The sequence below is a fragment of the Bolinopsis microptera genome, chromosome 1 (genome assembly GCF_026151205.1).
Source record: "Bolinopsis microptera isolate Bmic1 chromosome 1, MBARI_Bmic_1.0, whole genome shotgun sequence".
In the NCBI taxonomy this organism is placed as follows: Eukaryota; Metazoa; Ctenophora; class Tentaculata; order Lobata; family Bolinopsidae; genus Bolinopsis; species Bolinopsis microptera.
In genome coordinates this window covers 9,049,759-9,063,820 of record NC_087072.1, presented here as the reverse complement: position 1 = coordinate 9,063,820, position 14,062 = coordinate 9,049,759, and the positions used below count along the sequence as shown (strand labels likewise).

The window sequence follows — 14,062 nt, the reverse complement described above, 5'->3', positions numbered from 1 at the left end:
GGAGAAGGAGAAGGAGGAGGACCTAGGAGGATGAGGACCCAGGAGGAGGACTCAGGAGGAAGAGGAGGAGGAGGACTCATGAGGACTGAAAAGGATGAGGACTGAGGAGAAATGAGGAGGAGGAGGACTGAATAGGAGGAGGAGGAGGAGGGGGACTGGGGAGGACTGAGGATGAAGAAGACTGACGAGAAGGATGAGGAGGAGGACTGAGGACTGAGGAGGATGAAGAGGAGGAAGACTCAGGAGGAGGAGGACTGAGGAGGAGGATGAGGACTGAGGAGGACTGAGGAGGATAGCTGAGGAGAATGGCTGAGGAGGATGACTGAGAGGGAGGAGGAGGAGGAAGAGGACTGAGGAGGAGGAGTAGGACTGAGGAGGAGAAGGAGGAGGACCTAGGAGGATCAGGAGGAGGACCCAGAAGGAGGACTCAGGAGGAGGAGGAGAACTCAGGAAGAAGACTGAGGAAGACTGAGAAGGAGGAGGACTGAGGAGTACTGAAGAGGATGACTGAGGAGGAGGAGCAGGATGAGAATCACTGAGGAGGAGAAGGAGAAGGTGGAGGAACTAGGAGGAGGACTCAGGAGGAAGAGGAGGAGGACTCAGGGAGGAGGACTTAGGAGGAATGAGAAGGAGGAGGACTGAATAGGAGGAGGAGGAAGACTGAATATGAGGAGGAGGAGGAGGAGGGGGACTGGGGAGGACTGAGGAGGAGGAGGACTGATGAGAAGGATGAGGAGGAGGACTGAGGAGGAAGAGGAGGAGGATGAAGAGGACCCAGGAGGAGGAGGACTGAAGAGGAGGACTGAGGATGAGGACTGAGGAGGAGGAGGAGGACTGAGGAGGACTGAGGAGGATGGCTGAGGAGGATGACTGACAGGGAGGAGGAGGAGGACTGAGGAGGAGGAGGAGAAGGACTGAGGAGGAGAAGGAGGAGGACCTAGGAGGAGGAGGACCCAGGAGGAGGACTCAGGAAAACTGAGGAGGAGGAGGAGGAGTGAATAGGAGGAGGAGGGGGACTGGGGAGGACTGAGGAGGAGGAGGACTAAGGAGAAGGATGAGGAGGAGGACTGAGGAGGAGGATGAGGACTGAGGAGGAGGACTGAGGAGTACTGAGGATGATGGCTGAGGAGGATTGCTGAGGAGGATGGCTGAGGAGGATGGCTGAGGAGGATGGCTGAGGAGGATGGCTGAGGAGGATGACTGAGGAGGATGACTGAGAGGGAGGAGGAGAAGGACTGAGGAGGAGGAGGAGGAGAAGGAGGAGGACCTAGGAGGAGGACTCAGGAAGAGGAGGAGGATTCAGGAGGAGGACTCAGGAGGAGGACTCAGGAGGAGGACTGAGAAGGAGGAGGACTGAGGAGGAGGACTGAGGACTGAGGAGGATGAAGAGGAGGAAGACCTAGGAGGAGGACTCAGGAAGAGGACTGAGGAGGACAGAGAAGGAGGAGGACTGAGGAGTACTGAGGAGGATGGCTGAATAGGATGACTGAGGAGGATGACTGAGAGGGAGGAGGAGGAGAAGAAGGACTGAGGAGAAGGAGAAGGAGGAGGACCTAGGAGGATGAGGACCCAGGAGGAGGACTCAGGAGGAAGAGGAGGAGGAGGACTCATGAGGACTGAAAAGGATGAGGACTGAGGAGAAATGAGGAGGAGGAGGACTGAATAGGAGGAGGAGGAGGAGGGGGACTGGGGAGGACTGAGGATGAAGAAGACTGACGAGAAGGATGAGGAGGAGGACTGAGGACTGAGGAGGATGAAGAGGAGGAAGACTCAGGAGGAGGAGGACTGAGGAGGAGGAGGAGGACTGAGGAGGAGGATGAGGACTGAGGAAGACTGAGGAGGATAGCTGAGGAGAATGGCTGAGGAGGATGACTGAGAGGGAGGAGGAGGAGGAAGAGGACTAAGGAGGAGGAGTAGGACTGAGGAGAAGGAGGAGGACCTAGGAGGATCAGGAGGAGGACCCAGAAGGAGGACTCAGGAGGAGGAGGAGAACTCAGGAAGAGGACTGAGGAAGACTGAGAAGGAGGAGGACTGAGGAGTACTGAAGAGGATGACTGAGGAGGAGGAGCAGGATGAGAAGGACTGAGGAGGAGAAGGAGAAGGTGGAGGAACTAGGTGGAGGATGAACCAGGAGGAGGACTCAGGAGGAAGAGGAGGAGGACTCAGGGAGGAGGACTTAGGAGGAATGAGAAGGAGGAGGACTGAATAGGAGGAGGAGGAAGACTGAATATGAGGAGGAGGAGGAGGGGGACTGGGGAGGACTGAGGAGGAGGAGGACTGATGAGAAGGATGAGGAGGAGGACTGAGGAGGAAGAGGAGGAGGATGAAGAGGACCCAGGAGGAGGAGGACTGAAGAGGAGGACTGAGGATGAGGACTGAGGAGGAGGAGGAGGACTGAGGAGGACTGAGGAGGATGGCTGAGGAGGATGACTGACAGGGAGGAGGAGGAGGACTGAGGAGGAGGAGGAGAAGGACTGAGGAGGAGAAGGAGGAGGACCTAGGAGGAGGAGGACCCAGGAGGAGGACTCAGGAGGAGGAGGAGGACTCAGGAGGAGGACTCAGGAAAACTGAGGAGGAGGAGGAGGAGTGAATAGGAGGAGGAGGGGACTGGGGAGGCCTGAGGAGGAGGAGGACTAAGGAGAAGGATGAGGAGGAGGACTGAGGAGGAGGATGAGGACTGAGGAGGAGGACTGAGGAGTACTGAGGATGATGGCTGAGGAAGATTGCTGAGGAGGATGGCTGAGGAGGATGGCTGAGGAGGATGGCTGAGGAGGATGGCTGAGGAGGATGGCTGAGGAGGATGACTGAGGAGGATGACTGAGAGGGAGGAGGAGGAGGAGGAGGAGGAGAAGGACTGAGGAGGAGGAGGAGGAGAAGGAGGAGGACCTAGGAGGAGGAGGACTCAGGAAGAGGAGGAGGATTCAGGAGGAGGACTCAGGAGGAGGACTCAGGAGGAGGACTGAGAAGGAGTAGGACTGAGGAGAACTGAGGAGGAGGAGGAGGAGGATTGAATAGGAGGAGGGGGACTGGGGGAGGACTGAGGAGGAGGGGGACTTGGGGAGGACTGAGGAGGAGGAGGACAGACGAGAAGGATGAGGAGGAGGATTAAGGAGGACTGATGATTGAGGAGGAAGAGGAGGAGGATGAAGAGGAGGAGGAGGACCCAGGAGAAGGAGGACCCAGGAGGTCAGGAGGAGGACCCAGGTCCCAGGAGGAGGACTCAGGAGGAGGAGGAGAACGACTGAGGAGGACTGAGGAGGAGGAGGAGGAGGAGGAGGAGGAGTCTCCAAAAGCTGTGTCTCCAATGTCTCCAATGCTCCTAATATCCATTTTATGTCCCTAATGTCCCCAATGTCTCCAATGTCCCCAATGTCCCCAATGTCTCCAATGTCTCCAAAAGCTGTGTCTCTAATGTCCCTAATGTCCCCAATGTCCCCAATGTCTCCAATGTCTCCAAAAGCTGTGTCTCCAATGTCCCCAATGTCTCCAATGTCTCCAATGTCTCCAAAAGCTGTGTCTCTAATGTCCCTAATGTCCCCAATGTCTCCAATGTCTCCAAAAGCTGTGTCTCCAATGTCTCCAATGTCTTTGTCTTTTTCGAAAAGATAAGGTGCGGGAGACATTGGAGACATGTCACCCCCCCCCTATATTGGAACTTTCATGTGCTTTTCTGAGCAACCTGGGGTGCACCGGCAGAGTCAGGATTAAAAAGCGCTTATGATCGCTTTTCTACCGCTTTTCCCATCACCCATGGCCTGGTTGGCAAGAATTATAAAGCGCTTATAAGCGTTTTTTCAATGCTGCCCCTAACCTGGTCGGAACGGGGGAGTGCCTGGAATTAATAAGCGCTTATAAGCGATTTCTCAATTCCCCTTAACCTGGTCGGAACTAGAAATCAGAGTGCCCGCTTATAAGTGCTTTTCTGTGCAACCTGGGGAGTGGGGTGCACCGGCAGAGTCAGGATTTAAAAGCGCTTATAAGCGCTTTCTAATTCTTGTCAACCAGGCCATGGGTGATAGGAAAAGCGGTAGAAAAGCGATCATAAGCGCTTTTAAATCCTGACTCTGCCGGTGCACCCCAGGTTGCTCAGAAAAGCACATGCAAGTGGGCACTCTCCAGTTCCGACCAGGTTAAGGGGAATTGAGAAATCGCTTATAAGCGCTTTTAAATTCCGGGCACCACCCCGTTCCGACCAGGTTAGGGGCGGCATTGAAAAAGCGCTTATAAGCGCTTTTAAATTCCGGGCACTCCCCCGTTCCGACCAGCTAAGGGGCAGCATTGAAAAACGCTTATAAGCGCTTTATAATTCTTGCCAACCCATGCCATGGGTGATAGGAAAAGTGGTAGAAAAGCGATCATAAGCGCCTATAAGCGTTTTTAAATCCTGACTCTGCCGGTGCACCCCAGGTTGCTCAGAAAAGCACATGAAAGTTCCAACCAGGTTAAGGGGAATTGAGAAATCGCTTATAAGCGCTTTTAAATTCCGGGCACTACCCCGTTCCGACCAGGCTAGGGGCAGCATCGAAAAAGCGCTTATAAGCGCTTTTTAATTCCTGCTCACCTGGCCATGGATGATAGGAAAAGCGGTAATAGCGATGAATTAGCCGTAATAAGCGATTTCTTAAAAAACGCTTATAATCGATTATAAGCGGTTATAAGATGTAATATAGCGTTTTCCTGACTCAATTTTAAAAGCGCTTATAAGCGCTTTATTTGCGCTTTACAAACAGCTAAATTGCACCCCAATTATAAGCGCTTATAATCACTTATAAATGGTTCAAAAAAGCGCCTACGAATCGCTTATCCGGCCAACCGCTTATCCACCCGTTTTTGGCGCCAATCATACTGGAAAACCGCTTTCAAATCGCTCAGCGACGCTAGTAAGCGCTTAAAAGCGCTTATAAGCGCTTTTAAATTAAAAAAAGCGCTTTTTTGAATTATGACATCAATTATAGTCGATTATAAGCGATTTTTTTTTGAACCGTTTATAATCGTAAAAAAAGCGATTGTAAACGGTTTTTTTTTAAAAAGCGCCGAAAAAGCGCTCAATAAGCGATTATCGGCGCCGATCATAAAATATCGTTTATGGAAACTTGCCCAAAATTATTATAAAATTCGAAAATTATTATAAAATTTATGCTTCAATTTCTGACTTCAGAATTGTAAGCCACCCCCGGCCCCTGCCCCAGCAAAATGGAAGATATCCCGGTCCCGGCCAAATGTCAATGGCCAACCCCGGCTAGATTGGGAATCCCCGGCCCCGGTTAAAATCCCGTCCCCGGTCGACCACTGAACGTTATAACGTTTAAATATAAGTATACTACGCTGTCAAATAATTCAACTTGATAGTACCTAAAGGCTGAAAATTTGGCGAATTGTTCTCAAGTTTAATTGCGGTGTTTTTGTCTCCGAATGTGCCGCACATAAAAATCAAGGCAGGTGCGGAATCGCATTTTTTGCTAAATATTACCGCACCTGCCACCTATATGTTGCCTCTAATTGGGTTGAGTGTGATATGAACATGGATTTGAGATTGATGAGTAATAATGAATATTGGACAGACTTCCCCCGCTTTCTGGAGGTCCTTATTTGGAGGCTCTCATTCTCATGTTGAGGTATGCCATTACCGTATTCTCGTACTATCAGGCACTCAGTTTGAGGTTTCCAATCTCGATATTAAAAATAGGAATATTGAATTAGTAAATACTAGACGCTTTAAATCCCAAAAGAGCCTCTAATCGTGTCAGTGATTTTCCAAAAAAGCACATCATTCTAGCATATACTCTTCAGTATTCTGCACAGTAAACTCTGATTTACCTTAAAAGCTTAAATCTCGATTTGCCGTACCTATTCCATTTCCCCCATAACCATGACTTCATGGCCTGCCAGGCTCGTTAAATACCCTGGCCCTATCTACCCTGATCGAGTTCTTGTCAACCACAACTCATTATTGAGAACCACAACTGTGAAAAGAGAAACCATGCGATTTGACTGTGACTCAAAAATAAAACTCCGATTTAATGTGCACCCCGAATTACCGTTCCATTTTCCTTTTTCTCAAAAAACCCTCGATTTACAATAGCATGTAAATTATTCTGAAATCATTTTAACCACACTAAAATAAGGTATGTTTACATATTCTAGAGAGTATGTCCCTATCCCCAGAGTATGTACTTCCGCCCTGACGCCCTCGTGACTGATTCCCCTTGTCTAGTGTGCCATGTTTACATACACTATAATATTATATATGCGGTGGTCAGCACCACATCAAGTGTACCCAACAAGCACTACACAGAATAATGTACTCTTTTACCAGGGACTCTTAACAAACTGTTGCAGGGACAGACAAACCCCCGGCTTCCTGGTGGACCTCGTCCTGACATCACCTCCTCATCTACCTGGTCTAACTTCTTCGTTAAAGTCATCAAACTTTTCCCTTTCGTCTGGCCTAAAGGATCCTTGTTAGTTAAAATAGTACATAATTGGTATTCTTGAACTTTGGGATTAATTATTAAAACATGGTTCAATGGTTCATACTTCATATTCGATCTTTTTATCTAGAATTAAACAAATTCTTCATAATGTTATTAAATATTATGGAGCCACGGTGTGGACTATCACTCCGGGTAAGCCTTTAGAAGTAAAATAACTACTCTCTCGCTCTTCAGAATGTTGCAGATGTTTGTACTAATATGTATTGCACTACTGGCGGCTGGACGTGCTATAAACGTGCTCCTTCCTCTGTTATACAGAGATGCTGGTAGGTTAAATGGCTAAAATTACTTGTACTTTGCAGGTGCCGCCTTGGTATTATCAACTTTTATTACCTTATAATGTTATAATGTACTTATTAATTCCTTAAGGCAGTGCCTACGTTTGTTAGGCACTGACTCCTTTACCTCCCAGTGAACGAGTTGTCAACCGGAAATTTAGCCCTCAAGACTATCTGTCTCTACTGCTTGGTTTGCGCTGCTCAGGGCACTGGTAAGTACACTATAATCCAACTAACAGTGTACACTATAATCCAACTAACAGTGGTGATTGTATAAAACTGACGCACTAAGAGCTGGTACATTTTACTGTCTTATACAATCGTAAGGATTTACGTATGTTACCTGCGTAACTTCACTGCTATTTTATCTTACTCTCTTACATCTGTCAAAATAACAGCTGCTGCAATCTGCCAACCTAACGTTATTAAATTTATTAACATACTTAAATTACTATACATTTATTAATTAAATAAATTTGATACTTCGTTTTAGTCTGAAATATAGCCTCTCTTATATTCTGAGAATCTGCAGCATCAGATCCGATATAGCAATAAATAATGTTATCAATATCATGTATTATACAATGTTATATATTCAATGTTTTCTGATCAGAAAACATTTAATACTTTAATGCAAGATCATTTAATTAATACACGGCTACAACATATTATTACAATATATTTATGACCTACTTACTCTAGAAAATATAATCACGTTTAAATCTTATTAAATTTCATTATTGATTTTGTTAAAACACAGCACACTGTAGAAGTGTGGCTCTTAACTCTATTGGGCCAGATGTTTTGTGTACTGTGTGTGTGTGGTTCTCAAATTTCTAATTAACTGAACCTGTGATAAGTAGAATTACAGCGCTGAACCTTAAATGCACATTACATGTATTGTGTATGTTCAGGTGTGTAACATGTGGTATGTTCAGGTATGTAGCATGCGGTATGCTTAGATATGTAACATGTGGTATGTTCAGGTATGTAACATGCGGTATGCTTAGGTATGTAACATGTGGTATGTTCAGGTATGTAACCTGTGGTATGTTCAGGTATGTAACATGTGGTATGTTCAGGTATGTAACATGTGGTATGTGCAGGTATGTAAAATGTGGTATGTTCAGGTATGGGTAACAGCGGGCTGCTAGGCTCTACTCGCAGTCAACTGTGGTTAAGTATTACGCAGTACACTAATAAGGAGGTTAACTGTCAGCTCTTCAGACATATTCAGGAGTAAGTGTGCAGTTTTATTTATATTGTGAAACAGTTAATTCGTATCATACTTTTGACTTTTGAGTCACTTTTTCCCTCTTAACCTGGAAAAACTAAATTTTTCTAAATTTATAATTTTCTAAATTTTTTAGTAAAATCTTAACAGTTAAGCAATGAATTTAACATGTAGTCACCACTAACCACACGTATTACAGGTTATCAATTGCCTGGCATCTGGGTCGGAAAACAGGGGAGGTGATAAGAATAGTGGACAGATCCAGCAGTGCTATCACCAACTTACTAAAGTAAGTGCACTGTACAATGTACAATGTACAATGTACAATGCACAATGTATATTAGTTGAGTTAGTATGAGTTTAAAGCTATGTCCACAACTACAATTAAATACATTTCTTGAGGACGTTACAATAAGAATTGATTTAATGTAGTCCGAGGAGTCCTTACTCTCCTCTCGTCCTAAGATGGCGTTTCTCTTGTCTCGAATATTACTAAAAAAGTTGAATTAATAAAATCAGACTGCAACAGCTAAAGTTTAGATACATTTTGAAATCAGGGCTATAGGTTCAGAAACAGTTTATTAGCCCAGTGCAGCTGAGGAGTAAGTATGCTTGCAGACAGCATTCCAACATGGGATGTTATGTAATGTTCACTAAATATGCCATTAGTGGCAATAGTGAGAGAGTGACCATGTTGGACGGTGTTTGATGAGGCTGAACTGTAAGCCCAGTAAAATAAGTCATCTAGTTCATCTATAATACTAGAAGAGTTTTTCAATATATAGCAGGAATCCTGCAGGATCCTTTGCGTTTTTTCAATCGATATAAATAGTTACTGTCCACACTCCTTTACTACTGGTTTAAGTAAGAGATCACAATTACTACTGCATAATACTATAATATCAGCAGCTCAAATTACTATTACTGCACGTGTTATCTAACTCAATCTAATTTCACAACAGTTCCCAACATTTCTCCTAATAAAATAATAACTCTCCTCAGTTATATCCTGTTCAGTATTGGACCCTGTATTATAGATCTTATGATCGCTATTGTGTACTTTATCATTGCTTTTAACATCTGGTATGGACTCATCATCTTCGTTACAATGTCTCTTTACATGGGTAAGTTGGTTTACTCCGGTCCGTTTTATATCAACTTAATAAATTATTGATTTGCATCTTGCGGTACGTTTATATCATTGAATCTTTAAATGAAACAAATACAATCTGGTTGGCAAATGAGGAAGTAAACCATTTATTGTTCCGCAGTTGCCACAATAGTTCTGACGGAATGGAGAACCCAGTTTCGACGTACAATGAACCAATGTGATAATGAAGTGAAAGCTAAAGCAGTGGATACGCTCCTCAACTTTGAAACTGTCAAATACTACGGAGCTGAAGACTTCGAGTCTAACAGGTGAATTTATTTGTAATGCCCATTTGCTGTTGTATACACTGTTATATTATGTTGGTGGTGCAAAACATCCTCAAATAAACTTTATAGATTGCAGTGTTTGTTATTTCCTTTTTCATGATTTTGATTTCGCCCGATCCGATTAATGAATCAGATTTTTTATCAATCTCTAATCTCTATTCAATGACGCATAATTTTATCTTAAATTCAATACCAGTTATCATGCCACTTTAACTAAACTATGTCAGGTATGCGAAGTCCCTAGGAGAATACCTAACAGCTCAGTACATGGCAGTCTCTACACTAAACCTCCTGAACCTGGTACAAAACATGATTATCAGTGTAGGAACTCTGGGAGGCTGCATTCTTATTGTTTACGATGTTCACGCTGGTAGACTCTCTGTTGGTATGTTTTCTTGATATCCCAGGTCCTTCCCTCTGGGTTCTATAACTGAAGTGTTGAGCAAAAATGTTGATTTTGATATCAATCGTGTTTGTTAAAGAATAGCTAACATTTTTGGGCTTTTGGCTTAATTTGGGATCAATTTTGGTATCACATCCCATATACGCTGTTTGATCAGTAAGGTTGACTATTGAGGGGAAAGATGACGTTTGGACGCTGTAGTTAAGTTAATTAGCCAGCTCTAAAAATTAAATTGTTCAGGAGATTTTGTACTGTTCGTATCGTATATCAGACAACTGTACCTCCCCTTGAACTGGTTCGGGACCTACTACCGAATGATACAGAACAACTTCATTGATATGGAGAATATGTTCGAGCTACTGGACCAACCCAAAGATGTCTCCGATCAACCTGATGCTCCTGAAATCAATGTTAATAAAATTCTCAATTTTAATTTATCTTATCTTTTCATTGCTAGAATTTATCTATAAATTTTTGATAAGTATTGACATTATTCAAAGTGCTTTTAAATCTTTTAATCCTCTTTATTCAACAACAACATCTCAGGTCACTGCGGGTAGAATTTGTTTTGATGACGTCACTTTCAAATACAGAGAGGACAAGGAGGTCCTCAACAACATTTCCTTTACTGTGAGTTTCAGTTACAGCTTCACAGCCTTCATAAATTGAATGCAATACGTCAAGAAATTACGATGATTTTTATGACTTTTCTTCGCGTGTACTTTGGCCACATTTTACATACTCAATCATGTTAACATTTCCAGGTTGAGAGTGGTAAGTCGGTGGCGATAGTTGGACCTTCTGGCCACGGCAAGTCCACGATAATGAAACTACTGTTCAGATTCTACGATATCAACTCTGGTCTTATTACTGTTGATAATCAGGATATTTCTGAGGTTTGTCTAAAGTTTTGGGTTTTTGAAATTCTATTTACTATAACGGAGAAAGAAAACACCATTTTAAAAATAAATGTTATTAAGAATATCGTGAGCAGTTCGACACATGGTTCGGTGTTTTCTCTTGTCCTCCAGTTTCCTTATTGATCTGTTGAGCTGGGGACTTCTTGGGCTAATCACTGTGATTATGCTGTCATCTGTGGTTGAGATATTTCCAGTCCTAGGAGAGCTGCAGCCGTATAACAGTAATAAAGCTGTCTCCAGAGCTGAGCGTTGTTTCCATACTCCGAGGTGTCGTTGGAGGGCTCAATGGTGAGACCCCAGAAGCCCTCCAAGCTCACCAGAAGGTTGGGAACAAAGTCGTCCTCAATGTTAATCGACACATCGTCCGGGGTCCTTGGTGTCCTTAGAGTCATTGGGGCCGTTGGCGTCGTTGGTTTCTTTATTGGGTTTGTTTTTTAAGATGCTCTGTAGATGAAAGTCTTGTAGCTGCTCCGTCAAGCAGTTCGACACATGGTCCGGGGTTTCATCTTGTCCTCCAGTCGCCAGAGCTCCAGCTCCATGACATGACTGAACTTTCCTATCGTTTTTTCTAAGTCTTTTATGTCCTTCTGGATAGTTACCGATGTTAGAATGTTGGCATAAAGCCCTCCTTGGAGCAGTAGCACTAGGGCTACTGCTTGTAGGATATCTCATGATAATCCTCCGGAGTTTTTCGTCGTATCTTCTCCATTTATTGACTGCAGTCAGGCCCTGTTTTACAAATGGTAAGATCCCAGAAGCCCTCTAGGCTCACCACAGACTTCTGGGGCTCTTATGACGGTGATGAAACCTCTATGGGAGCTACTAGTTTGTGCTTCTGGGGCTCCACTTCTAGTCGTTGTTGGAGGGCCTGACCATGTACCGATTGGAAGATCCGGGACAAGGTCACAAGGTCGTCCCCCATGCAATGTGAGTGACATGTCAATCGACACATGGTCCGGGGTCCTTGGAGTTATTGGGGCCGCTGGGGTCGTTGGTTTATTTACTGGACTCCTTTCTAAGATCTTTGTTTGGCGCTGAATGAATTGATCGATAGTGCCATCCAGTGAGCGCATTTTGTGTGGATTTGGTGTAATTTACTTTGAGTTACTTTGAGTTGGTTCGCCATGTCCTGAAGGAGGGGAGCATTTCTTGGTTTCTGATGATAATGTTTTAGTAATAGTAGCTGTAGTAGTAGTTGTTGTAGCAAAAGCTAAGCTGCTCGTGCAGGTCATTCCCAAAGTTAATCGACACATGGTCCAGGCTCTTTGGTTGGCTTGGGTTGGTCCCTCGGCTCCTTATCTCGAGGAGGTTAATCATGTCCTGGAGCCTGTGATCCAGGACATGTATGCAATTTCTTAGGGATTCTTCTATACTGTCCATCTGTTTCTCCAATTTCTTTGCCAGAAATATCATGTGGGCATATAGCCCTCCTAGAAGCAGCAGCACAAAGGCTGCTGCTCCTCCTGGAGCCCGGATCACAGTAATAAAACTGTCCACATAGCTGGGCGTAGTTTCCATACTCCATACTCCAGGACTGAGGACTCTTCTTCTGTCCTTGTGGTCATATTCCAAAAGCCCTCCAGGCTCACCACTGATCTTGGTGAACCTGGGAATCCTGGAGCCCGTATCACAGTAATGAAACTGTCCCCAGAGCTGGGCGTAGTTTCCATACTCCGGGGTGTCGTAGGAGGGCTCCAGCCGGACCATATGCCGATTGGAAGGTTGGGAACAAGGTCTTCCTCAATGGTAATCGACACATGGTCCGGGATCTTTGGTGGGCTTGGGGTGGTCCCTCGGCTCCTTATCTTGAGGGAGGAATTCATGTCCTGGAACCTGTGATCCAGGACATGAATGCAATTCCTTAGGGATTCTTCTATACTGTCCACTTTTTTCTGCAATTTCTTTTATGTGGGCATAAAGCTCTCCTAGGAGCAGTAGCAATAAGGCTTTTTCAAGTTGTTGTTGTGTTGAAATAAAGATGCACGTGTATTTACATATTTTTGTAGGCTATTGCTTAGTTACCTGCCAAGTTAGAATGCACGTGCAGTTCTGAAGTACGGCTACTATCGTGTATGATATCGCTAATTGTCGATGTTTCTTCGGTTTCAGTAACTGCCGAAAAGCGTTAGACGTACAAATTAAGTTATGACTGCGATCACCTTCGAATTGCAGTTTGCATGCCTAGTTTTTTCACCATTTCGAGGCGGAACCGGTGCAGAAGACCACCAACTATTATCAACCGGACAAAATTAGCCGGCGAAGAAAACCCATCTTTCAGAAAGTTGCTAGAAATCATTAGAATGCATATTTCTCCGCAGCCGCGATTACCGCAGACGTATTAAAAGTTTTTTTTTCAACATAGCGGTAACGCGCGTGCGTTAATTGAAAAATCTAGATTTGTAGAATCAAAATTCACGATGTGTCCGATAAACAAAATTCAACGTGTCAATGTATCTGACAGATCTTAGATGGAAACGGGTAATAATCACACTCGTATAGCCTACCTACTTCTTAAGGAAATATCACTCTGAATCGATTAACGGCAGGATTAAGATATGATGAATCCAGCACTTTTCTAACAAAGATCATTTTATCTCTGGGACGAAACCTCATCCCTCACCTGGATTCTAATGCAAACACTGAAACACTAGCGGATTTAAAAATTGTAATGGTTTTGTCTTCACACATCCGTTAACTCGATTTCTGTAATCTGAAATAAGATCAGTGGTATAGAGTAAAACAGGTCAAGACTCAAGATCACAGGATTGTTTTCCCTTGTGGCAGATATTCCTGTAATTTAATGTCCAATAGTTCCATCGTATTATTATTGCTTGTGATTTGTTGAATGTTTGATTTTTTGAAAAAATTTGGTTATGAATTTATTTATTTTAAAAATTCAGATGATTGAGCTTCAAATTAGTGAGATTTGAAATAAAACAATTACTTGTAGAAATTTACATAGAGACAGAAATAGTAAGTCCTTCTTTTTTTCTCTTACACGGGGAAGAGGACTTCTTCTTCTGAGGACTCTTCTTCTGTCCTATTGGTCATATTCCAAAAGCCCTCCAGGCTCACCACTGATCGTGGTGAACCTGGGAATCCTGGAGCCCTTATCACAGTAATAAAACTGTCCCCAGAGCTGGGTGTAGTTTCCATACTCCGGGGTGTCGTAGGAGGGCTCCAGCCGGACCATATGCCGATTGGAAGGTTGGGAACAAGGTCTTCCTCAATGGTAATCGACACATGGTCCGGGGTCTTTGGTGGGCTTGGGTGGTCCCTCGGCTCCTTATCTTGAG

General features: G+C 44.4%; 2 protein-coding genes across 2 annotated transcripts in view; both read left to right on the top strand.

Annotated features, from left to right (window-relative positions):
* Positions 1 to 14,062, top strand: part of LOC134811976 (ATP-binding cassette sub-family B member 6-like) — a 122,132-nt gene that overhangs the window by 79,614 nt on the left and 28,456 nt on the right. The window contains exons 7-17 of the mRNA XM_063819148.1: positions 6,340 to 6,461; positions 6,669 to 6,760; positions 6,907 to 6,984; positions 7,903 to 8,011; positions 8,206 to 8,295; positions 9,009 to 9,130; positions 9,278 to 9,425; positions 9,671 to 9,828; positions 10,087 to 10,256; positions 10,393 to 10,476; positions 10,611 to 10,742. Of these exons, the coding sequence (XP_063675218.1) occupies positions 6,340 to 6,461; positions 6,669 to 6,760; positions 6,907 to 6,984; positions 7,903 to 8,011; positions 8,206 to 8,295; positions 9,009 to 9,130; positions 9,278 to 9,425; positions 9,671 to 9,828; positions 10,087 to 10,256; positions 10,393 to 10,476; positions 10,611 to 10,742 (1,305 nt within the window). The remainder of the gene's footprint in view (positions 1 to 6,339; positions 6,462 to 6,668; positions 6,761 to 6,906; positions 6,985 to 7,902; positions 8,012 to 8,205; positions 8,296 to 9,008; positions 9,131 to 9,277; positions 9,426 to 9,670; positions 9,829 to 10,086; positions 10,257 to 10,392; positions 10,477 to 10,610; positions 10,743 to 14,062) is intronic.
* The window catches only part of LOC134811988 (uncharacterized), a 93,731-nt gene continuing 91,141 nt past the window's right edge, over positions 11,473 to 14,062 (top strand). Inside the window, exon 1 of the mRNA XM_063819168.1 lies at positions 11,473 to 11,482. The gene's annotated coding sequence lies outside the window, so the exon portion shown is untranslated. The remainder of the gene's footprint in view (positions 11,483 to 14,062) is intronic.